General features: G+C 34.8%; 5 protein-coding genes across 5 annotated transcripts; 1 reads left to right on the forward strand and 4 right to left on the reverse strand.

Annotated features, from left to right (window-relative positions):
• Positions 1–3,406: 3,406 nt before the first annotated feature.
• LOC143923200 (uncharacterized) lies at positions 3,407–5,623 on the reverse strand. The gene is made up of 4 exons (XM_077446754.1): positions 5,338–5,623; positions 5,057–5,269; positions 4,869–4,980; positions 3,407–4,753 (listed from the first exon to the last, which is right to left on the reverse strand). The coding sequence occupies exons 1-4, from the start codon at positions 5,541–5,543 to the stop codon at positions 4,019–4,021; spliced, it is 1,266 nt and encodes a 421-aa protein (XP_077302880.1). The 5' UTR covers positions 5,544–5,623; the 3' UTR covers positions 3,407–4,018.
• Positions 5,624–5,946: 323 nt separating this feature from the next.
• Positions 5,947–8,703, reverse strand: Rpt4 (Regulatory particle triple-A ATPase 4). The gene is made up of 9 exons (XM_077446713.1): positions 8,421–8,703; positions 7,818–7,937; positions 7,509–7,744; positions 7,283–7,432; positions 6,916–7,039; positions 6,749–6,822; positions 6,464–6,600; positions 6,214–6,379; positions 5,947–6,121 (listed from the first exon to the last, which is right to left on the reverse strand). The coding sequence occupies exons 1-9, from the start codon at positions 8,515–8,517 to the stop codon at positions 6,044–6,046; spliced, it is 1,182 nt and encodes a 393-aa protein (XP_077302839.1). The 5' UTR covers positions 8,518–8,703; the 3' UTR covers positions 5,947–6,043.
• Positions 8,704–9,580: 877 nt separating this feature from the next.
• EMC7 (ER membrane protein complex subunit 7) lies at positions 9,581–11,933 on the forward strand. Its single transcript, XM_077446741.1, has one exon. It carries the CDS (start codon positions 9,671–9,673, stop codon positions 10,403–10,405), a length of 735 nt encoding a protein of 244 aa, XP_077302867.1. The 5' UTR covers positions 9,581–9,670; the 3' UTR covers positions 10,406–11,933.
• LOC143923188 (uncharacterized) lies at positions 11,227–16,742 on the reverse strand. The gene is made up of 8 exons (XM_077446740.1): positions 16,517–16,742; positions 16,136–16,418; positions 15,564–15,807; positions 15,181–15,383; positions 14,994–15,109; positions 14,772–14,917; positions 14,412–14,648; positions 11,227–14,339 (listed from the first exon to the last, which is right to left on the reverse strand). The coding sequence occupies exons 1-8, from the start codon at positions 16,577–16,579 to the stop codon at positions 13,469–13,471; spliced, it is 2,163 nt and encodes a 720-aa protein (XP_077302866.1). The 5' UTR covers positions 16,580–16,742; the 3' UTR covers positions 11,227–13,468.
• A 1,185-nt stretch (positions 16,743–17,927) lies between these two features.
• Positions 17,928–24,645, reverse strand: LOC143909922 (WD repeat-containing protein CG11141). Its single transcript, XM_077428195.1, has 9 exons — positions 23,056–24,645; positions 21,856–22,019; positions 21,662–21,785; positions 21,420–21,583; positions 21,097–21,232; positions 20,818–21,017; positions 20,633–20,736; positions 19,936–20,500; positions 17,928–19,858 (listed from the first exon to the last, which is right to left on the reverse strand). Exons 1-9 carry the CDS (start codon positions 23,344–23,346, stop codon positions 19,438–19,440), a joined length of 2,169 nt encoding a protein of 722 aa, XP_077284321.1. The 5' UTR covers positions 23,347–24,645; the 3' UTR covers positions 17,928–19,437.
• Positions 24,646–25,160: the final 515 nt, after the last annotated feature.

Below are 25,160 nucleotides of genomic sequence, written 5' to 3' on the forward strand. Positions count from 1 at the left end.
GACATACACCACCTCAGTACCATCATCATCATCAAGGCCCCGTCCGTCCCCACGAGCGTCGTCACGCCGAGACGGGCGGTAGCGCTACAACACCTCCACGAGCCACAACGACTCACAGTCCAGCTCGGAGTATCATCAACCACATCGATGCCCCTGCCGCCCCCGCCGCCCCACCAACCGACATCAGCCTCGGAAGAGCGGCGCCGCCGCAGCATCGCATCGCATCGGCGCGACCATCGGACCACCCACCGTCCTGCTCGCGACGTCACCGCCCTCGAATCTACCGACCATTCAGGGCGGTACACCTATGTACACAGCGGATGACCCACGTCAACAATTTTTTTTCTCCCCACGTAATAATTTTTTCTCTTTGTGTAACAATAATTTTTTTCTATTGTAAAATTTGTTTCTTTGTAATTTTGGTATCGCTGATGCTGGGGGGGGAGTGATGTGGCGGCTCGCTTATACGACATGGCCGAGTTTGGTTGCCTTCCTGCGAGTGGGAACCAACTCGGCTGGGTTCGGAGAGCTACTACTCACTCTGTCTTCAGCTGTCATATAATAAACACGTGCATTAACATGCCAGTCGTCTCATTCGTTCATCCTCCATAGGGTATTAATATAGGCGGTGAAACAATCACCAATATACGATATGTCGATGATACGGCACTAGTTCTAGAAAATTTACCTAGACCGTGTACATCGAGAAAGCAATTGTGGCGGCTCGCTATACGACATGGTCGAGTTTGGTTACCTTCCTGCGAGTGGGGACCAACTCAGCTGGGTTCGGAGAGCGGCTACTCGCTCTGCCTTCAGCTGTCATAAATAAAACACGTGCATTAACATGCCAGTCGTCTCATTCGTTCATCCCCCATAATATCTTTAGCGCCCCCCCCCCCGTGAGTTTTTTCTGTATCCGCCACTACCTCGGACACATTATACGAGGTCCAAAATACGAATTTCTCCGTTTGATAATCATGGGAAAAATATATGGTAGAAATGGATTGACACGAAGAAGTTGTCTTGGCTTCGAAACATGCGCATGTGGACTAATGTGAGCGCCGTAGATATGTTCTGCAAATAATCGATGAGGTGGTTGCCAACGTTCAGATAAGAACAAGGCATTAGAAAGAAGAAAATAACTTAAAAACGGATGATCCGGGAGGTAGCGCATGTGATTTTCGTAGCGGCAGTTATCCACTTGCACCGTGCTAACCCCGAAGAAGAGGGTGGCAGCACCGGTGATAGAACTGTCACTTGTCCATTCGGTTCTTGCCGGTGGTACTGCAGAGGAATTAGCCGAAGCACCCGGTTCCCTCAAAGCCTCCCTCTGAGAGGTCTCTCTTGCTACGGCGACTCGGGAGGACAAACACGAGATATCGGGCAGTGTGTCCTGTGTGCCCTGTGTGCCCTGTGTGCCCTGTGTGCCCTGTGTCCCCTGTGTCTCCTGGTGCCCTTCTGGTGTGACGAAAGCACGCTGGTGATGCCGACATCGCCGCAGACCCCTCAAGTGATCGAGACCCCTCGGCCACCTTGAATTGGAGATAGGTGACAGGTCGTCGCAGCCGTCCCAGCTCTTTAGACATCTACGGCCGTTGGTCGCCTGGTAAAGCCGCCCGTTGAGAACCACGTGGGAAGGCCCGAGCTTATATCTAGCAATGAGCGACGAGACGGACCTAAACGAGTTGGCGAGATAAGCAGCCTGTTGGTATGACAGTAGCTCACACGAGGCGGCACTGACAGACTACAGGGAGCGGAGACGACACGCAGACGATAATTCGACGGGTTGAGTCATAAGTTTCACGATTGCAGTCTCAAATGGCGAACCTGAGACCCAGTTCACCGTGTCGCAAAAGTTATTTTTAGTTTTCGATTCGTTGACTTGTCATTAACGTAGGTCGGGGTTAGAGATTTGAAAGATCTTTACCATGTGCCAGGGTTACTTTATTTATTTAAAGTTTAGACCATTGTAGCATTACAGGAATTCCTAATGCGCCACAATGGTCAAAAATATAACAGACAAGAAAAGAAACAAAATAATAACTAAAGACATTACACAACAAAAACAAAACATATGTATATATACACAAACAACCAATAATTATAATAATTACAAATTATAAAAAACAAGAAAGAAGAGAATGTCTTATAAAAGAAAAGAGAGAAAGAAAAATAATATAAACATATGTATATACAGACCAAAATACATTTATACATAATCATAAAAAAACATAAGGAATGCCTTGCACCTACAGCCAGTTCCAATAAATAAGAACCAACTGAAAATACAAAACATCCCTGTGGGGCTCAAATTATGATGAAAGAGATAGATAATCTCGACCTACATTATCGACAAGTCGACGAATCGATTTTAATTTTTTCCATATTTGCAGTGACCCAGTCCCGTTTTTACTTACCTCTTTTACGTTTCACATGGCTTTCGTGTTAGTGGTCATTTTTATCTCTTATCCGATCGTTTTTATTATCATGATTGTATTTTTCCTAATAAAAATCGTATAGAAACACGCATTTTTTCATTACCCTTTATAACTCAGTTTTAAACATAAAATTATATCATTCTTCAAATATATCTTAGATACATATTGGTTATACTAGTGGCCTGCATGCACACACTTGTGCAATCGGTAAAAAATCGCAATTTGGATCAACGGAAGCTGCTGAATTATTATATACTGCCTGAAGTGACATGCGCAAAGCCCACACTATGCCGTGTCTCTTTCCACGATATACGAATCCATGGGGGGAGAAAGAGAGACAGAGCATGGTGTTAACAGCGAGTACCTTACGAAAAAAAAACTAATAATGATGTTCGTTGAAACCTATCCTAAAATGTACTTAATATAAAAAAAAAGTACACACGTATTAGACAATTATTATATAAGAAGATAGGCGCAACCGAGCATTCAGTATACATAAACAAATACATGGCAGTTACATGAATTTGGTAGGCTCGTCAATCAGAGTAAATAATTTTTTGTGATATGTTAAATTAATTTTTCTGTACTACTGCTCCATATTTCAAATAATTACATTTTTTTGTCAAAATTGTCTAAATTTAAAGTGTTAAGTTTATTATTTAAAGTGGCAAGTATTCCAAGTAAATAGTATCTAACTTCAAATGTAAAATGGTCGAATTTAAGTCCTATATGCTTAGTAAATACTCTTTAAAATAATTTTCAATTATATATTACCCTTAATTAATAAACCGCCTTTAAATTAATTTTAAACACCTGTATACAGCCTTGTACTATGTCTAAAAATCTTACTTTTATTTAAATATACATCAAGTATACCAATATATTTTAAGCCTGGCTTAACCCTTGTGCCGTGGAAGAACCACAACTTCATTATTTTTTTGATATAAAATTCTCAATAAAACAACATTAAAATACATCACGCATATTTATTGACAAGTTTTTGCCTATCAGCAAATCAGCAAATTTGCATATCAGCAAAGTACAGAATTGATCAAGAAACATACTAGTCGTATGAATTACAGAATTGACCCTTGAATTTTAAAGTCAGAAAATAAGAACTCTATGACATTACTACATATCTTTTATTCCATCAATGGTGTTTTTGTTCACTATGAACTGATTTACAATCCAATTGGCCAGTGAGTGTAATATTTCTATCAACTCTCAATAAACAAATTACAATACAATGCAGGAACTGATTATAAAATTTAAAAAAATTTCGTACATATGTATATTAATATTAAATAGAAAAAAAAGCCATGTTATTTGGCATACATAGATTTTAAACAGCTGATTAAAAGCTAAAAGACTTGAAACATTTGGATACATACAATGGTAGTGTTATTTATGAATTCGATGGTAGTTTGAAACATTAATACATACTAAAGATTGTGTAAAAATTTGTAATATTTTCATTATAAATATATATTATACATACGTATGTACATATAATATGAACAAAGCAAATATTTGAGAGCGGTGGTAAAATATGAAGTTGTTAATTATTACATCATAAGCATTCATATTGTAGCATTCAGCCAGAACAGTAATTTTGAGTAATGATTGAATAAATCATTGTGGCTCTTATTATTATAATTGATTTCATCGTCATTGAACACATTAAGCGAATCGTCACTTGAAATGTTCAATATTTTAAGTTGTGATGATTCTTGTGACGTTTTATATCCAACTGTCGTTTCAAAAATATCTTTCTGATCGCTTTTTGATATGGAAACATCTATGAGTTCCGGAATAGGATTATAAGATTGGTTTTTATCATTTTCATATACAATTAATTCTTCGTGTGACGAGTTTGTTCTTTCACATTTAACGTTATCCAACGAAGCGTTTGATAAATCCATGTCTAAACTTTCAATTGGTGGATGTAAATGGCTGTGAAATTCAGGATAACCAAATTTAAGGACCAAGTACTCGAATTTACTCAATTTTTCCGAATTAATGTGCGTGTGAGGTAAATGTAATATGATCTTTAGCGGCAAATCATCTTCTGTAGATATATTTTCACTGTTTCTATTATATTTCTCATTCGTATTCGGAAATGCCTCCTCGCCATTTTCAGTATCATTTAATATACCAATTTTTGACTCGACGAATTCATCGTTTTCAAATGAATTGTTAAACACGTTTGGCAATGAATTATCTTTCGTTGTAGTCTTATTTTCATTCATGTTCATCTTAATGAATTTTTTTGGAAACTTCAAATTTTCTGTTTTAGTCAAAGCCTTAAAATCCACCTGAAAATTAAAATTAAGTTGAGCAGATTATTGGAAACTTGCTACCTTATTTTACAATCAAAGCAATATGCAAATAAAAATGTATAAACCAATAGTTCAGATAAGGATTACTTACTTTACAAATCCCACAAGGATTATCAAATATTGTCGATAGTATTGCTGCTTTAACATATGGAAACTGTGCAAAGCTCCATGGTGGTATTATATGATAAGAAATCCTTCCGCATCTTATCAAAAAATTAAAAGATACACTTATTTTTCATTTCACTTGTAAATAGATGACATATCATATTGAAAATTGACCTGTCAGTTATAAGAACACTATTTGAAACTGATCTTCCATATAATATTACATCATCAGGCGATGTTTCTTGAAAAATATGCATACTATTGCCAGTTAAATATTGCATATAATCAAATCCGTCATCGTCATTAAGAGAGTCATAAGAATTGATCAAAACAAATTGGATATTATTGAAATTTGAACGTTGCAATCTTTTTTGTAACGTTTTCAATCTATGGAGATAGAAAATAGTGTTGTGATATACATATGGGAATATTACAAGAAAAAAAACGTCACATACAATCTGATTTGTTGGAAATCATAAACAGAATCAACGAATGCAAATACTGTATTGAAACCCATTAAGGAAAAATGCTCCATTTGTACACTCGTAATAATACTGTTTGTGTATGTAATATTTGGTTGGAGTTCGCATGTGATGTAATCAAATTCACAATTTATTGTAGTCATTTGCACAAACACGACTAAACTTAAAAAACCTTTCATGGTGATTATGAATGATGTCCAACACTAATTTACGAATACATGCAACACGTTCGAAAACATGTAAGTGAATGATGCGCATCACCTAACACAATTTGACCTTTTTAGTTATCGGAAAAGTTGCTAACACAACTGATTACGGCGATTGTTATTAGTTGTATTTGTAATAATTAAAGAATATTTTCCAATTTGATTAATTTTTTTTATTCTGAATGTATTGTATAAACGTGACATAAATAAAAAAAACCTCTGAAAACTTTCAATAATAATTTTCGTTATATCCATATGAACAATTACAACAAAGTGGAACAATGTATGTAAGTCTTCAAAATGTATTTAATTGCATACATTTTGATCCATTTAAAGTAAAAAGAGAGTGGGTACATACAATTAAAATACTAAGATATATATTATAAAAAGATTTTCATTATTTATTTGAAATAATTATACAATTACAAATGATACCGTGAACATATTTATATATGTATTACAATTTAGAAAAATCATACAGGCTTATAATCAAGTTTACTTTCCAATTTTTTATTATCACCAACTTTTCGCACTGCTTTCATCAAATCCTCCTGAAAAAGAAATGTTTAAAAAATACGTTAAGGTTTGATTAATTTATACAATGTCGATTTTTCGATCCATTATTATTATATTATAAATATACCTGAATTATATATTCTCTCTCCACACGTATCGCAAACAGTCCAGCTTCAGTGCACACATTACGAAGATCGGCTCCATTAAATGCGTCGGATAGCTTCACTACAGCTTCGTAATCTATTTCGCCGTGTTTTGCAATAGGTCCAGCGTGGATTTTTAGAATTTCAAGTCTAAAAATTAGATAAACAAAACGAATCATTAATTTTTAATCTATAGTACATATATTTATTTTAGGTAAGTTAAAAATTAAAAACCTTGCTTGTTCATTAGGAAGGGGAATTTCAATCTTCCTGTCTAATCTGCCAGGTCGCAATAAAGCAGGATCTAAAGTATCGGGTCTATTGGTGGCCATTATCATTTTTACTTGACCCAGTGAGTCAAAGCCATCCATCTAAGAATATACAAGATTTAAGTTAGTTCTTTGTTACTAATTTCAATAAATATGTAGTAAAAATAAATTGAATGTGATTACAATTGAACTTCAGGGAGAAGAGAAAAATTAATGTTTTTCAAATATATCAATATAAACATGTCATAACCTGATTCAAAAGTTCCATTAGAGTACGTTGAATTTCACGATCAGCAGATGTACCTTCTGAAAACCTTCGCCCGCCTAAAATTGATTTAAAATACAAGATTTAACAGCTTTACAATTATCAATTATTAAATTGTTGATAGTATTGTTATGCATTGTTTATCTTTTTACCAATAGCATCAATTTCATCCATGAATATAATACACGGTTGATGATCACGAGCATAGTTGAACATTTCTCGAATTAATCTTGCACTCTCGCCAATATATTTATCAACTATAGCGCTGGATACTACCTGAAATAAAATAAAAAATTGTAAACCAATAAATATGCATCATAAACATGACATATTTCAATTTAGTAATATTTGAAGTCGACATTCTAAATGTGTCGATTCCTATTGATCGAAAAACTTTGTTATGAACCTCCAACATATACTTTTTTATTTTGTTGGACAGAATATCTTAGCTGATCGATATGAATCGTATATTTTTCACTCTACTGCAAACAAAATTATATATATATTTTATTAATATACCTTCAAGAAGTTTGCATCCAATTGAGAAGCTACAGCGCGAGCAAGTAGGGTTTTTCCAGTACCGGGAGGGCCATACAATAAACAACCTTTAGGTGGAGTAATTCCAACCCGTAAAAATAATTCTGGATTCATAAGAGGCAGTTCAATAACCTAAGAAAAAAAAATGATATATTTGAAGCAAATAATTTTTATAGCAATAAATATATTCACTTATAAAAAGTAATACCTCTCGTAATTCACGAATTTGTTCTTGAAGACCACCGATAGCCGAGTAAGTAACGTCTCCGGGATCTTCGTGACTCATATTATAAACTAATGGATCTACTTCCCGCGGTAAATGTCTCATTACAGTGAGGGTAGTCATGTCCAAAGCTACTCGAGTTCCACCGCGTAATTTGGATTTGTCCAATTGCCGACGGCATCCCACAACGTATCGAGGACCATTAGTGGCTTTTACAATGACTGAAAGTGTCGAGTAATCGTTATAAAAAAAATTAAATAACATAATGTGTCATAAATACATATAAAGACTTACATTTTTCTTCTGTCAATTGTTTTAAGACTTCTCCGACGATTTGTCCAACGCTCTGAAGAGCTTTCAAGTCGTTTTCGCTCTTATCATATTGTTTAGTCAAATCTTTCAGTTGTTCTCTCACTGAAAATAAAAATTAATGAAAAATGAAAAAGATTTCAAAAAATAAAAATTTTATAATAGTATTTGTTTTCAATATGAAAATATATCTTGTCAATGAAAATAATTTTATTGAATTTTGGTAGTATAAGTATTCCCTTCAATATTCAATTAAAATAAATTAATTAATAATAATTCATACAATATGTTGGCATAAAATAACTCAATAGTCATCATTTAATCAATTATTGTGTATTATTGATGTTAGTTGACATTTAACAAAAAAACAAAAAAATGCAATAAGCATTGTAATATAGACATTGAGAGAGCCAATTCACAAGTATATATTTTAAAAACCAAAAAAAATCAAAGGGCTTCTGTCAAAAAGTGACTTTGCACAAACACATAACCTGGTTAGACGACTCAGTAAAGATGTGACAAAATATTATCAAAAACGTAGAGCAGAAAGAGAAAGACGTGGAGCTTTAGAAGCAATTTGAAACTAACTTTCTTTGAGGCGCGATTCAACCTCCTTGTATTCCATCAATTTGATGCGGTAGTCCTGAAAAGATTTCTCGCGAGCCTCAACCGTAGCGGTCGCCATTGTGACTTTTGCTGACTGCCGACTGCTGAATAACTCCCGACTGCTAGTCCGCGAACTTTGCAGGAGGTTTTCGCACAAGAAATAGTTTCCTAGGTAGTAGTACTCCAACCGAAGAACGACCGCGACGGCAGAAACCAAACGAACTCAATTCACACACTCATGTCCAACGCTGCACTGTGCATTTACGCCACACATCGCCTTTTCATATTTACATATTACATTACAACAAACCAAATTTGTCGCGATAATACCAAAAGGAACACTCCGCAGTATATATTGGCCGAGCAAAAGTCGCTAACCAATTTGATTTTAAAGAAAAATTATTTTTCCCTATTTTTACAAGCCTCTTCTATATTTCACTTAGCTAACGATTTAGTATTTTGAAACTTTGCCATTTTATGCGCTTGGATATTTAAAGGTCTGTTCATACCTATCCAGCACGACCCGAATCCTGCAAGTACGGACAGTATTCTTTAGTACATTCTATATGGACGCGCATGAATGCATAAATGCGCATGCATAAGGATTGTAAATAGGTTTTTAAGCTATTTTTCCTATTATGCTGTATATTAACATTAGAATAATATAATACTATGATTACTAACCAAATTAAATTAAATTGTAAAATAGAAAATGATCAGTAGATCAGTAGCTATTAAAATAGATATAAGATGTATTGTGAACATAATTTCGTAATATTAAAAAGGATTTAAAAATCAAAATAAATGCGCATGCGCGAATGGAGTATGAATACGTCCATATAATGTACCAAAGAATACTATCCGCACTTGCAGGACACCTGCAGAATACGGGTCGTGCTGGATAGGTGTGAACAGACCTTAAAAGGAATTATGTAGTATGCATTTGGTGTAATTCATTTGTAAAATATCGACCTTCTACTCAATTCTACCTAAGCATGAGAAAAGCAAACATGGAATCACTGCGTCTGAGATCTGTAAACATATGCCGGACCTCTTCATTAATAATTCTATATTTACATGTATTATTAAAATAAAAAGTAAAAACTAAATTGAAAGTATGTAGTTTGACGTTGGCCAAACAATTAACGAGAGCACGTCGTAGAAAACGTTGGCAGCCTGACACGAAGTGACTGTCGTTGTGTGGACGTCAAGGTGCGAAGAACTTGACGAGAATGGCGTGCAGTTTGCGATGGGTTGCGTTGGTGACGATGGCGATGGCGATGGCGATGGCGATGGCTGTGGCTGTGGCAGCGACGGAAGAGGAAGTGGGCTCGGGCTCCGGCTCGGGCTCCGGCTCCGGCTCGGGACGTCACACGGTGGAGGGGCGCGTTTACCCGGCCGAGGGCGCCGCGGCCAGCGAATGGGGGTCTCAGCTGCAGGTGCAGGCTCTGACTCGGGTCATACTCAACGCCGGAGAACACCTCGGCTTTCCGAGGGCCGACGGCTCGTTCGTCATCAGCAACGTTCCGTCCGGATCCTACATCCTCGAAGTCCTGCATCCCGACTACATGTACGAACCGGTACGAGTCGAGATCAACTCCAAAGGCAAATTCAGAGCTAGGAAAGTCAACCACATACAGCCCACGCTGATCATTCAGGTGCCTTACCCCCTCAAGATGAAGCCCATTTCCAAATTCAAGTATTTCCACCTCAGAGAACAGTGGAGGTTGACCGACTTCCTTTTCAATCCGATGGTTTTGATGATGGTGCTACCGCTACTTCTCATCATGGTCTTGCCCAAGATGATGAACGATCCCGAGACCAAAAAGGAAATGGAACAGCTGAGCAACTTCAGAAAAATACAAGATATGCCTGAAATGTCAGAGATGATCACATCCTTCTTTAGTGGAAGCCAACCGGCTAAACCGAGCGCTAAAGTATCAAAAACGACAAAAAAGAGGCAATGATTCAACAAATCTAGTCAAATATATTTAAATCTCTTTTTTTAATTATATGTACATATTCACGTTTGTTAAAATTAAATGTTTTATTTAAAATACTTATTTTTACGTACCACGACCTTTAAGCTAGTTCATTTGATAATACATGTAAGCATAGTAAGTTAGTAAAAGAATATTATATACGTAGAATAATACACCAAATTACTTTGTAAAAATTTATTTCAAAAATTATGATATGTATCAAAAACACCAATATAAAATTGACCAAAAATATCACACGCATCACAAAAGCCATCACATTTATATAAGTCGAGACTATTTCTCAGTTTACTTTTTTCATAAACTTTGAAATTGTGATTATTAGTCCATAGAATACATTTTTATATGAATAAAATAATACTGAAGAAGATAATAAATACGAAAACTATCTGATTTTTCCCACATCAAATAAAGAAAACATTTTTCTTTAATACTAAACCTAAACAAATTCAAAACCAAAAACTGTCGATTAACACAAGAGAGTAAATTATAATTTTAGCATTTAATGCAAGTTATTTTATAAAAATGAGAGACATTAAACCTAAAGCATCACTAATGTGAAAAAGTTACGAAAGCTAAATTAAATGGTATACGTTTAGATACGTATACATCCATTATATGTAAGCACACTTTATGCAAAACGCACGCGTATCGTAAATTACAATAGTAAATTTTTCAAAATTCAGGCACACAGACATATGCCACACAACATAGTAAAAGCACAACCGGACACGGCATACGTTTATCTTCACAAAACTTGGAGTTCATAGTAACTCGGACAGTGAAATAATTTGGTATGAGCATACAAATTAAAGATTTGATTCACTTACAAAGGGTAAGAATTGGCGAATAGCAGTAGCATCTTAAAATTGGCCGATTATAAGTGTATTCACAATTTGATAAATTAATCAAACATGATATGGTTTGTATTGTGGTTTCTACGGTTTTTTTAACATTTGTATAAACTCTTAAGTACAGACCATTGTGATATTGGAAACACCAGCCCTCACACAATCTCACATTATTAAAAAACCGAGTTCCACATCAATGAATATACTATTATCTACTTTGTAGATTTTACGTCTTTGTACACACACATAATCTGTTCAGATTTGCTATCGTACATGGACATAGTCAATAAAAGATTGTTTTTCTACTTTTTTACTAATGATCTTTTGATGATCGAGTCGCCTTTCAGACAAGTAATTTGTACTTGTACCTAAAATTTGTAGTTAATTCTTGTTTAGAGACTACGTTTTTTTGTCAATACAAAGTCAACTCACAAGAGCTTATAATGTCATTATTAATACATACTAACATATTATTTTGGTAAGTGTCTCCGACATTCCCTCAAATATGGTACAAATTGAATTGAAATTTAAGTTTCACTAGTAACCAAACGTCAATAGACTTTAAGAGATGGTTCACTATGTCTTAATTCCAATTAACATTCCAAGTTCCAATTTTCACATAAGTAAATAAACCTCTCCAATAACACAGTAACAACAAAAAAATTACCGGAGCGAAAACTTATCAATCTTTACTAAGTTTGACTCACGAATTCGAATATGACAAAGATTTTTGTTGGCTGTCTCTTGTTTAAAGAGATATGAGCGTTAAAAATATGTGCAATTTTTACAGATTTTTGGCTTTTGCAGTCTTTAATTCAAAATTTAGTATTACTGTGTCAAAAGTAAGTACTATTGGAATTAATAGTCAGATGTTTTTCTATAGATTGTGATTTTTTATTTCTTTAAAATACATATAATTATTTAACTAGAGAATTTTAAGTCAAATAAATTTAAAATTCACTAGATGAATAATTAAAGGTATTTGAAAAAAATAAAAGATCATAATCCATAGGAAAATAAAATCTGACTATTGATTCCAATACTTACATTTGGCACAGTAAGACTATATTTTTAATTAAATACTGCAAAAGCCAAAAAATTGCACATATTTTTAAACGATCATATCTCTTAAAAAGTAAATAAACAGAAAATATTGTCATATTCGAATTCAGTGGGTCAAACTTAGTAAAGATTGATTAGTCTTCGCTACGGTAAGTAAAAAACGTGATTTTTGTTGCTCGTTGTAATTAGTTAGATTTTAATTGAATTAGTGAAGCTTGACTTGCGTGTTACAAAAAATAAACTACAAATTGGCATTTGTGCAGTTATACAATAAAAAATAGAAAAAACCTACAACTGTTAAGGGATTCCTCTTGAAAAATATGTACATACATTTATGTATATATAATACATGCAACATACTGAATAATTTCGCAGTAAGAATTTAGCATAGTAAGATGCTCAAAATACATTCCAAATTCACCGATAACAGATGAAACTGAAATTCATATTTAAAAAGTTACATGCATTGATGTATAATATAATAGATCCGCCCTCACGTGTTATACTTGTCTCCCTTTTGGGGCATGCAAAATACATGGCGCATGCACAGTTACTCTTAGTAGGTAGGTAGGTACCGCTGCGTCGTAGGGAAAAAAACCCAACGTCCCCGGCAGTTAAACCCCCCGCACCCCTCAGTTAGTGAAGACAAGATCTCCGACCAAAATAACACGTCTGGGCCCATCTAGTGTATTATACATTAATGGTTACATGCCAATTCTTTTCGTATACATGAGCTTTTCTAAAATGTTGTTCAATTGTTCTAATTCTGATTTCAAAATAATTTTCATTACAAATAAATCACCTTTTAAAAAAGCAAATTCAAAAAAATAAATACAATTTATGAATTAAATATTGTCATTCGTTAGGCAACATTATATATTTGTTTGCCATTAGATTTATAAGCGATGATGACAAATAAATATGTATATATATAAAGTGAAAGTCCTTTTTACACATGGATCATAGTAGCGTAAGTGAAAATCTGTGAGCTGCAATGACCCTAACCCACCGACCAATTGCATCACTAAGACTACTATGATTCTCATGTATAAATTCTTTCTACTATATATGTATATACTTAAACAAAGACTTCTCGAATCTAAATCGGATGAAAGCTTCACACGCTTTTCATCACCATGTAATTATTTTCAATTTCGGCTTCTGAATTCACGGCCTCGGATAGCTTTTCACATGCAATAGATTCTACATAACCACATGGAGACATTGGAATATATTCTTCTTCAGCTGCCCTTTTTTTCAATTTTTGTTGTATCAACTTGGTTTCGCCTCGTAAAACAAGTTCAAGGATATCTTCTGGATATGCATTTTTAAAGCTATTGTCAGCGCATATAACTGACAGGTCTTTTATGTTGTCATCGCTTTTATCTCCATACCATTTTGGCGATAATTCAATGTTCAAATTTTCAAATTCACCATTAATGTCTGGTGCGTCCAGATTCAAATCAAGATTCTCCTCAGATTTAGAGCATCTCTTATTGGTTAAAATATTTGATTCAAAAGATTCGAGATTTTCACAACTCTTGGCAGAATCTTTCATATCATTAAAATGGCTACCACCACCTAATCTTCTTAATGCTCTAGCCATTTTGGAATTTCTCAACATGTTGATTGGCTTTGAGGGCGTCACATTGCTATCAAATTTCTTTTTTTGGGTAATAGATGATGTTTCACTAGATGTAATAGATGCAGCATCGCACTGGCAAGCAGTAACTTTATTGCCATTATGAAATTTTCCTTTTAAATGGTGTGTGTCGCTTTGAACTCTTTTTCGAAAGACATCAAAAGCTGTGTGTAATTTGTTACCATACTTTAGGCTTCCTTTTGTCGATTCCGTTTCACACATCAAGTATTGTGGTAAAGAACTAAGAGAGCCAATCGAGCTGTGAATTGAGCACGATTTAGTTTCACTAGCTTCTTGATTGATAATTGAGCACAAGCTTTCTTCTTCAACACCCGAGTCACTTGCACTAAAAAATAAGAAAAATGATCAAATTCCCATATACTTGAAATTAAGTTATTTTAACAAAGTGGTGTCTTACCTATCAAATTTCCCAGAATGAATTCTATGTCTTGGTGGCAACGGCGGTGGTAAAATCTTTTTACTTTGTCTGCGAGCAGTGCCATAGATACACTCAACCAAAGCTTCATAGGTATTATCAGCAGAAACTCTCATTGCTTTTGAAACGCGAGGATTTTTATGTATAAGATTTTGCTCCGATATTTCTTCATAATGCCCAGAAGCAACTGACACTCCAGAAGACCGTCGATCAAATGAGCTATAATGGATTTAAACATTGTAAATAATGAAACATAACTCATAATACCAGAATGTATGTACATATCATAAATCAAAAATATTCAGTATCAGAAACAATATACCTAATAAATTCGATACTCACCACTCGGAAAAATCTGATATCTGTGTTCGGGATAATATGTTTTCACTAGATTTTACAACTTTTTTGTCACAGTGCTGTAATTTTGCTTTGCTCGTATGTCCCGGTGTACTTAATAAAACTCCGGCCGATATTAGAGTTGATGCAACCTGTTTCAGTAAAGCAAAGCATTAAAAAGATTAAAATATACGCATTATCAAATGGATGTTAGCATGCCTTTCGAACCTTTCCTTTTAGAAAATAGCCTTTGTCATTAACGGAAAGCCTAATGCTGGGATCTTGCAAGGAATAATACCATTTGCTTTTACTTTTAGATGAAATTGGTTCACACGATGAAAGTCCTGAAAAAATAAATTGAATTGAGAGGAGAGGAAAGGTTTTGAAATGTAAATTTGATGGAAAATTTGCTCACCAGAATCTCTTTCACTTTCAAAAGAATATTCTTTAAAATCATCCATTGTAAATAGTGTGCCTTCACTTCTACTAATTCGTCTGTCTAATTTTCTAAATACTATTTCAGGGCTCAAATGTAGAAGTTTGTTTCTCAATTTATTTGTAAGTAAATTTGCATACAAACAAAAGAAAGAAAACTGTCCGAGTCCGTGCTTGAAATTGCTAAATAGGAAAATTATTCATTTTATTTTCACACAAGCATAAACGGAAAAATTTTAATATGTAAAGTTAAATATTTATAGAGAAATGACATTTAAAAACGCTGGTCTAAGTGCTTCATATTAAATGATTTAAATTGAAGGTAGTGTATGAGTATTATATTATATAAAATAAATTAATTACCTATTAGTCCTTACAGTGAGAATTCTTTGGTTGTCAACCTTTGTATTAGCATTATATATCAAGTCAATGCTGCTAATATCAGTGAAAGTAAAATGCGCTTTTGTTTGACCTGTTGTATCAGATATTTCAAAATAATCTGATGTAATTTTCAATACACCATACAATCCTTTAAATCCACATGCGTTAGAAAAATCATTTTCAATTACTGACACTGTGAAATTATTATCTGTATGGTGATTATTATCTGTAAAGTATATTTAATTTAAGTATATTATACAAACGTAATACGTGTTTGAGAAACAAAATACAATCAGAGTTCACGTTCGAATATTCACAGAGTAACGTTTGTACTAAGAGGAAATATCAAGCAATTATATATGCATTACTAAAAACGAGATAAAATTATCCGAATGACGAATCATTTCCTGCTACGAAGTCAACTTATTGTATTAAAGTATTAAAGGTCACATATATGTATGTTAAATATGGTACATACATATCAAAATATATATGTACCATAAATAAACGGGAATAATCGGTCGGTAATAAACTAATTAAATAAAATTATCAACCTGTTCGATCTTTTCCATCGAGCATAGCTCTCATTCTTAACATCCACAGTTGACTTTCACTTTCCGACTGTCCAGCCATGAGCAAAAGTGATCTTTGACTATTTATTGAAGAATATATTCCAAATGCATAATCTTTTACCTTGGAAATGGTACGGCAAATGATTGAACCTTTGGGAATTTCTACTTGCGATGTCGAAGACATGCCAGCAGATGCATGAAGGACAACGATGATACCCTGTTTGACAGCCTGAGGTCTTAAAATGCACCATTGCTTCTTCCAAGTCTGTAAAAAATTCGGGAAATATTTGAAAAATATTAAATGTTCTTTTGTTTAACGAAAAACAGCCGGGTCAGAGTTCGAAGGTACAATTAGAATTCTACCTTCCAAGTGGTAAAACCTCGGGTTGACATCGTTGGTAGTTTCACTTCCATATACCCTGACATGTTTCAATCGCGAAATAAATAAAATATTGTGCAAATAAAAGCGGTAAAACGTCACATATGACAAGGCGACCGCAGTAACGACATTTGTTTATAAAAAACATAAAGCTCGTTCGTTGGCCGTAACACCTTTTGTATGCGCCATCAATGACTCACCAATGGCTACAAACACAACGGCGACATGAACGCAAACACAATTATCAAAATGCTTAACTCTTAAGATACGCGCTTTTATATGCCAAATATAATGTACCAATAATTTATATGCAAAAGTAAACAACATACCTACCTGCTTTGCAGAAAAACATGTTTTAATTAATTTTTCTATATGTATAAATCTTAGCGGTCTCCGTCACGGGCCCGAATGTGAAACGCCCGAAAACGCAAATATCGGAAGGCAAAGATCAAAAATCGAAAGATCTTAAGTCGAAAGATCAAAACAAAAGGGTGCATGATAAACGGTATATACTCACTTAATTTTCGCGAGCAGGATACAACAGGAGCAAGAGGAACAGGCTTTTCCTCCCGTATTAATACGCGTAGAATAAGGGAGGAAAAGCCTGTTCCTCTTGTTCCTTTTGTATCCTGCTCGCGCAAATTAAGTGAGTATGTACTGTTTACCATGGACCCTTTTTTTATATTTCGATTTTCGATATTTGCGTTGTCGGGCGTTTCACATTCGGGCCCATTAGGTTGACCCAAATCTTAGATACAATCTTATCAACAGATTCACAAAAAATAAGGTATTCCCATGTAGGAATATAGCACATCGCGTACTATCCCTTATCGAGGTCAATACACTCGCATACTCCCCCGTCACACAGTTTACCACACCCCTCTGAAGTGTGCTTCTAATCAAGCGGAACATACTCAGAATACACCACGACCCTAGAGTCTAGAGAAAAACAACTGCACACTACCACGTGTCCAACTGAAACAGATGCACCGACGTATCAGCAACTAACGCCAGTGAGCTTCGGGAACTCAAACTACTCACTCCTCCGGTGTGGAGCAATTATCTCCGTCGCTGTACATACAAATACAACTGTAATAATCTGAGCAATAAAGGATCCCCTTCCAAATAAACACAACCACGTGTTTCTATAGGTCGGGAAACGGTCAACATGTTACTTATTCCCGCACATGCCTAAACCCATAATTAAAATTTTCTTTAATTCCTACAAGTAACTTTTTGGTTTTGATTTTTCACATATTTTTTTTCTTCAGATGAAATTTCCAATGCTTAACTCTATGAAAAAGTTTTTTAAAATATGTAGGGTCATGAACAATGGATTAGGAGCTTGGGGTAATATCATATTAATTTCATTATCTGAATGTAATACAATAAAATAATAATTAGAAATTTTTTTATTGAAAAAAAATCACAGATCATACTCATTTACATTTTCAAATGCTTTTGTTAATATTTTTGTACACGCATTTTTATTACGGGATTTTAGAAAATAAATCAGCAAATGAAATAAGTTACTACCTAAAAGCATTTTTTCGTCAAGAATTATAGACGCGTAAATTATGGCTCTTATAGTACTATAAATAATTTGTAGAGTAAAATAATGTATTAATATGTACAGAGAATTCTAAAAAATTTTACAGTGATACATTGCCAATATATTTGTGCATATTGATAACAGTAAATGAAATTCATATACTTTTGATGTAATTCCATTGTAAAAAGTTTTAAGATTTCCCAGGTATACATAATAATCAAAAATGTTTAAACTATACATCATTTTATTTCTTAAAGTCAAGCATATACAATAGACTTTTTGTCCTATACGGCAAGTTCAGATAACAAAATAGAGACTTGTTTTCTGCTTTGATTGTACAATTTAAATTTTAAAAGTATAGTGTAAACATAGTTAAATGTTAAAAAGTTTAATGTGTGAACAGGGTCAAGACACTATGGAGATAAACATAAAAAAAAAATAAACAACTCGGGATATTAAAAAGCAGTTAAAAATTATAATCACATATTATTCCATCATGAAATGACGTTTCCCTTAATTAATTTCCATTGTTCCATAATGATAATGTTGTCCTTATAAGTCCAACAATGAACTGAGGTTTATTGATTGTACATATGTGGTGCTTATGTGTATATGAAGAATTGTTAGAGAAACATTGACTAATGGCGTGAAGCTACATAGTGTCTTTGCAAATGAAATTTAAAAATTTGGACTAGCAACAACTTTGATACACAAATATATTTTTTTAAAAACATGTATACATATATAAATAAATAAAACGCAAATAAACATAAAATAGGTCAATATTTTACCTAAAATAAGATCTTATAATATCATTTAATTGAAAAATCATGAGTGGCAAAAAATTGTATATATGTAGTAAATTTATTGAAATTAAGCAGTATCCATTCGTTAAACTAAAATCGTATTTAGATTGCAAAGCTCGGCAATTAAAAGCAATATTTTTTGGAATGTATAAATTTAATGTTTATTTTCATTTGTGCGTTGCACTATATTTTGCATAATAAAAGACTGATTTTTTTTACATAAATCAAGTATGTACGCTAAAAAATTGGACTTTGAAGACTAGATGAAATTTTAATTTCCCACAATTAACAATAGACCAAATACTTATTATTTTTTTTGTAAAAATATATACAAATAAGAGTATTTTAATATTTAAAGTAGTATTTATAGTTACGTAAAAATTTTATACAAATTTTGTACGTACATAGTTAAACTCCTATCCAACGAAAGGTTAGCTCCCACAAATAAAAAATTTCAAAATTTTAATATTGCATTGTTGTTTTTGAATAATAACAACTGATAAAACAAACAGCAGACTGCAAATCAAGTATATAAAAAAAATGAAATTCATACCAATTCCCAATCAGCATCATAAACAATATTATTTTCAACACGTTTTTCATTTTTTTCTTGAATATTTGATTTAATTTTTATTTCTTGTAAATTCCACAAATTTGGAATAGATACACACTTTGGTGTCAAATCTATTGGTGGTTCACTTTTTGTTCTGTCATTTTTTTTCAATACTACCACTTTTTTATTGTCATGGATGACGTTTTGAATTTTTCCATTATCGTTATTTATTGTAAGAGTTTTTTTGACAGTATTATTTGAAACATGTAAATCATCATTATTTAAAAATATGGGAGATAATGGTTTTACTTGGCATAAAGTTATAGGTTCTAAATTTAATGCCTTAGCTAATATTTCTTCTTTATCTTTAATTTCTTTTTCAATAGACTCCGGACTCCTATCGTCAGGCAATAATCTACAAAATTAATAAAACAAAGTTGTGGTTAACTTATTAAAATAATATTGAAATTATAATAAAATAAACAAACTGACTTATTATCGTGATAGAAACTTGCTGACATAATGCTCGGTTTAGTCATCTTAGGGATTTTCACGTTCTTTGCAGGTGATTCTTTCAAATCAGTAGGGTTCTCGCAAATATTTGATGAATTATTTTTTTTACATTTTTTAGAACTATGCAATATATCATCTGAAAATTCAATCCGACTTATGGAATCAAATATTTGTAATTTGTTCACGTTTCTTTGTGTTGGAAAAACCAGCGATTTCACATTGGGTTTTTTGGCATTAGAACAATCTTTAGAAGTAATTTCATTTTCAAAACATAAATTTGACAACAGTCTTTCAATGGTGTTGTTGTCAATATCAGCTGTTAAATCCTTAACTGGAGGAAGTTCAAAACACTCCTCTGCTTTAACCACACTGGTCGTATCTGTAAATGTTGGAATTGCTGAATCTTCCATTGTATTTATTGGAGTATCACATTGTTCTGTTGTATCAGAGAAAAATAGTTTTGTTTCAGAATTAGCTATGTCCTTAATTGTGCTAAAAGCGAATTGAATGGGGTTGATTAGAGATTTTGTCATCCTATTTTCATCTACAAAATAAAAAAAGAGAGATATTAAAAATAATATTTCATCTATAGATACTTCGCATGAACATAGATAAAGTAAAAATAAAAATAAACATATAAAATATATAAATAACATCAAAAAATACATTATCAAACCTGCATTTGTGACTTCAACATCGGGTGCATAAGCAAGTCTAACAATACTGCTGTCACCTTCCAATACAAATATTTCTTGCTTATTGACAGCCACAGAAATAATTCTACATTTTTGTAACAAAATGAGAGTTATAAAAAAATATTAAAACATAAATAACACAAAACTAGATAAAAAAATCATAAACCTCCTGAAATCATCTACTGCTGCTATAGCTACTAATGTCTCAGGATCCAATATGTAAAGTAATTCTTCATTGTAGCTTACAAGGTAATTATCGTTGAATTCTAATAGTGGTCCAAAATTCAAATCTTTCGTTGATGGAGCTTTTTTTTTGGTAGCAGGATTTAGTAATTCAACGTGGTTAGTCGGATTTGCGATTGTATCCTAAAAAATTTGTTAATGTTGTTTTTAAATTTATTTTTGTATATTTCATTGTATTAAGAAAATAAAGCATTGTATTAACTTTAAATAATAGAGTTTCGAGAACATTTCCTTGAAAATCAGATGTCCATATTCTCATACCTGGGCGGGCTGAGTAAATACGCACATCATTCGGTTTATCATAATTAAAACAAAATGTACCGCCCAACTTGCAAAGACTACAAATAAAGGTGTTTTATTTAAGAAAAGTAACATAAACTTTATAGTATTAGTATTTTCATAACAATATTAATTAGTAAGAAATAATTTTAATGTATTTAATAATATTTTCATATTTTACATTTATACATAATGTCTATGAACTTGTAAATTTTGAAATTAGATATAAAAAAGAATAAAACGTACTTTTTTCTATCTTTCTTCCCAACTTGATCGACATTCCATTTTAAATTGTCTTTGTGACATAAAATACTTCGAAATACACTCGATATGAGCAAATGATTTTGATAGTAGCTAAGCTGTACTATTTCATAGGATTCATTGATAATTTCGATCGATTTGCAAATGTGCTGAAAAGAAAAAAAAACACCATATTAATGAAATGTATCACATCTTCAAATTAAAAATTTGTGAATTTAAAAAAGTACCATATAGAAATCGATTTCTGTTAAAACCACAATTCCATTTTTATCGCCAGAAAATAGTTTCATTCCATTTTTCGACCATTCAAGGGATGTTATTTCAGTTTTGTGAAGGTCACTTATCGTATATCTATTTTTTACAACAGAGTATCAGTTAAATTCAAATTAAATACAATTTTTATTACTTATGTAAGGCGTACCTTTCGATTTGTTGGTTAGTTTTCGGTTTAATATAGTCGGGTACGCTATCTGGATGAGGTTTTGGAATTTGAAATATTGTAACTTGGCCAGTTTTGTCACCGGCCGCTACCATATGGTCTACGGTGGAGACAATTTTAACACATGTTACAGGGCTGCGCGAGTTCTGAAACGAAACACAATACGTATGTACATACGTACATTAAACATTCATCTTGAAACACTACAAGTATGTAATTATTGAACATGAATTTTATTAGACATTCAACAGCTAATGCCGATTTAAATTGTGCAATTTTTATTAGTATGATGGGAAAGCAAAGGTATGGGTAGATAAACTATAATACCATCTCAACTATGGATGGATGATGGATTTTTAACTAGAATATAGACTAGGGCTGCTATACGTCCTGGTAGACTGGGACATGTCCCAGTCCACGAGTCAGTTGTCCCGATATTCTATCTATGTAGTTTGTTAGTCAGACAAAAAATACTAAAGAAATACAGGTAAATGTGAGAATTAAAATGGAAGAAAAGGAATTTCAAGTCGAATGTAAGACGCCAGATGGAATCTCATCTCTTCGCTTGATTTACGGTCATTTCACCATGCGACCTGCAATTAATTTATTGTATACAGAGAGCTGTGTGAAGGAAGAAACGGTCCCGGGCTTCAAAATCGTCAAAACAAAATTCATTTTTTACATACCTCTTCTTACTTCGCCTTATTTTAATGCCAATTTTAAATAAATGCGACAAATTGCCGAATTTTTAAATGAAATAATAAATTCAAAGATATCGTTTCCACTTTTAAAAAATCTACGAATTGATAAATTTAATTTGACAGTAAATTATAAAAAAATGAATTTTTCAGTAGTCACCGCATCAGTTGATATATCTTTCAGTAAACTTTAAATAATCAAAAGTTGTTTAAGATATTCAATGGTTGAGGATTTCAATTTCATTATTGATCATTCAATTCCCAAATATCCCGGTTAGTTACTCAACAATTATGGCAGCCCTAATATAGACCCATGTGGTGCATAATGCGTTAGAGTATATGTACACGAATATGATCAATTGATCACATGTTAGTTGTTTCAAAATTTTAAAAGCTTTTATTTAATGATTTATATTATTATGTTCGTACGGGATTTTGAAGAGATAAATAAAATCTAATATTGATTAGACGGATGGAATAGAACCTCGATACGTAGACGTTGTAGACGCGCGGTGTCTCTGTGATACCACAACAAATGTCCACATTCAGATCCAAAAGCCAGATGGAGAGGTTCGGCTGCCACAGCTGTCAAGCGAGTGGTCTTCGATCGCGGAAGACCCCACCAGCTGGCAGTTTCCGAAACTGCAGACCAGATTTGGGAGCAGGGGGCCCATTCCCTGGGGGCCTCCATTTGCTCACAGTCGCTTCGTCGCTTCAAACTGTCATCACCGACATCATCTACACATCGACACACCGGAACCGATAACCGATACATATACAAACCATAATTGCCATATCAAAAAAACAAATGCTTACAATCATTCCTTTCACTTTAAGTTTATAAATATTACGGTTCGGTGATTACCAGTCAAATGTGAACCGGTCACAGGACAACCGGTCGCTCTAGATCGGTCACACGTGATCACCCGTCAAACTAAAACTGGTCACACCCTAAAATTGGTCACGAGAAAACTGGTCACACCCTAAAATCGGTGACCGATTTTAGGGTGTGACCAGTTTTCTCGTGACCAGTTTTAGTGTGACGGGTGATCACGTGTGACCGATCTAGCGCGACCGGTTGTCCTGCGACTAGTTTACATATGACTAGTAGTCCGTTTACCCAAAAGAACACTTAAAGCCACTTCTATTAATATTACATTTCTCTGCTCGGCGCTTTCAATTGAGCGCTTTTGAAGTGCGCGCTTCGAGATAGTGGATTTCGAATGAAAGCGCTCGAGTATGTACGCGTTCGGGCGCTTTCATACGAAATCCACTATCTCGAAGCGCGCATTTCAAAAGCGCCGAGTGTGTACTGGGGGGTAATTGGACTATTCGTCACAATGGGGTGGTCACAAAGACAATTTTTGCCATAAAAATCGCGAATACACAATATTTGGCACTCAAGTTCTCGTTACTATGATAGTTATCGTTAGTATTATGGGGGATGAACGAATGAGACGACTGGCATGTTAATGCACGTGTTTTATTTATGACAGCTGAAGGCAGAGTGAGTAGCCGCTCTCCGAACCCAGCCGAGTTGGTCCCCACTCGCAGGAAGGTGACCAAACACGACCATGTCGTATAGCGAGCCGTCACAGTATGATGGACTTTTCGGCTGCCAGATGTTCCATTATAGAGATTTTAGTGACTTTGTGACCAGTAATCACCGAACCGTACTGGGGATGTAATCACCGAACTACCACCAAACACACCTTCCCTGCCTACAGAAGTATTTAGATAAAAAATTTGAGAAAAATGTTCTGGTTTTGAATTTAAAAATAAAAATGGCTAATTTAATGGTGAACGATGATATGTACTTGGAAACTAAACATGAACTTTGAATCAATTTCGAGCAAATCGACCTTCCTTTTAACATTTGATAGTCAGGTGGGAGCGAGTTTACAAATGGGGAAAACATATGAGACGCAAACGTCAAACGAGCGAAGGTGTTCGCGAGCGAGTGAGAGAGTCGCGGACGTTCGCGAACTCGGCGGGCGTCGGCGGTGTCGGTGTCGGTGTCGGTGTCGTTGCCTGTGCGGTGTCGGAGTCGGAGTCGGAGTCAGAGTCAGAGTCGTAGGGAGGGCCGAGCACTGGGGCTGGACAGGGGCAGGGGCAGGGGCAGGGGGCGCGCGGATCGTTCGGCCCCATCGGGGAGACTCGGAACTGGGATCGGGGATCGGGGATCGGGGATCGGGGTAGGGTCATGTGAGGGCTGAGGGTCTCCTCATCGACTGGGAATGGGCAACTGCGTGAGCGGACCGGCGGACAAGGAGACGAGGGGGGGAGCGGCGGGCGGGGGGGGCGCGGCGGGCGGCAGCGGGGGCGGGGGCGGAGGCGCGGCGGAGGTGTCGGCGGGCGGGGGGGGCGCAGGGGTTCCGGGGGCCGCCGGAGCCGACGACAGCTCGCGAGAAGCTGACCTGGCCGGGGGGCCAGGGGGCGGAGGCGCCGGGGGCGGAGGCGGAGGGGGCCCCGCCGGAAGCAGACCCACTGCCAAACCACTCGAATGTGGCGACTCCCCGGCCAGAGTGTTCGTGGCCCTCTACGACTACGACGCGCGTACCGACGAAGACCTCAGCTTCCGCAAAGGAG

This window comes from Arctopsyche grandis, chromosome 3, assembly GCF_051622035.1.
Source record: "Arctopsyche grandis isolate Sample6627 chromosome 3, ASM5162203v2, whole genome shotgun sequence".
NCBI classification, from domain to species: Eukaryota; Metazoa; Arthropoda; class Insecta; order Trichoptera; family Hydropsychidae; genus Arctopsyche; species Arctopsyche grandis.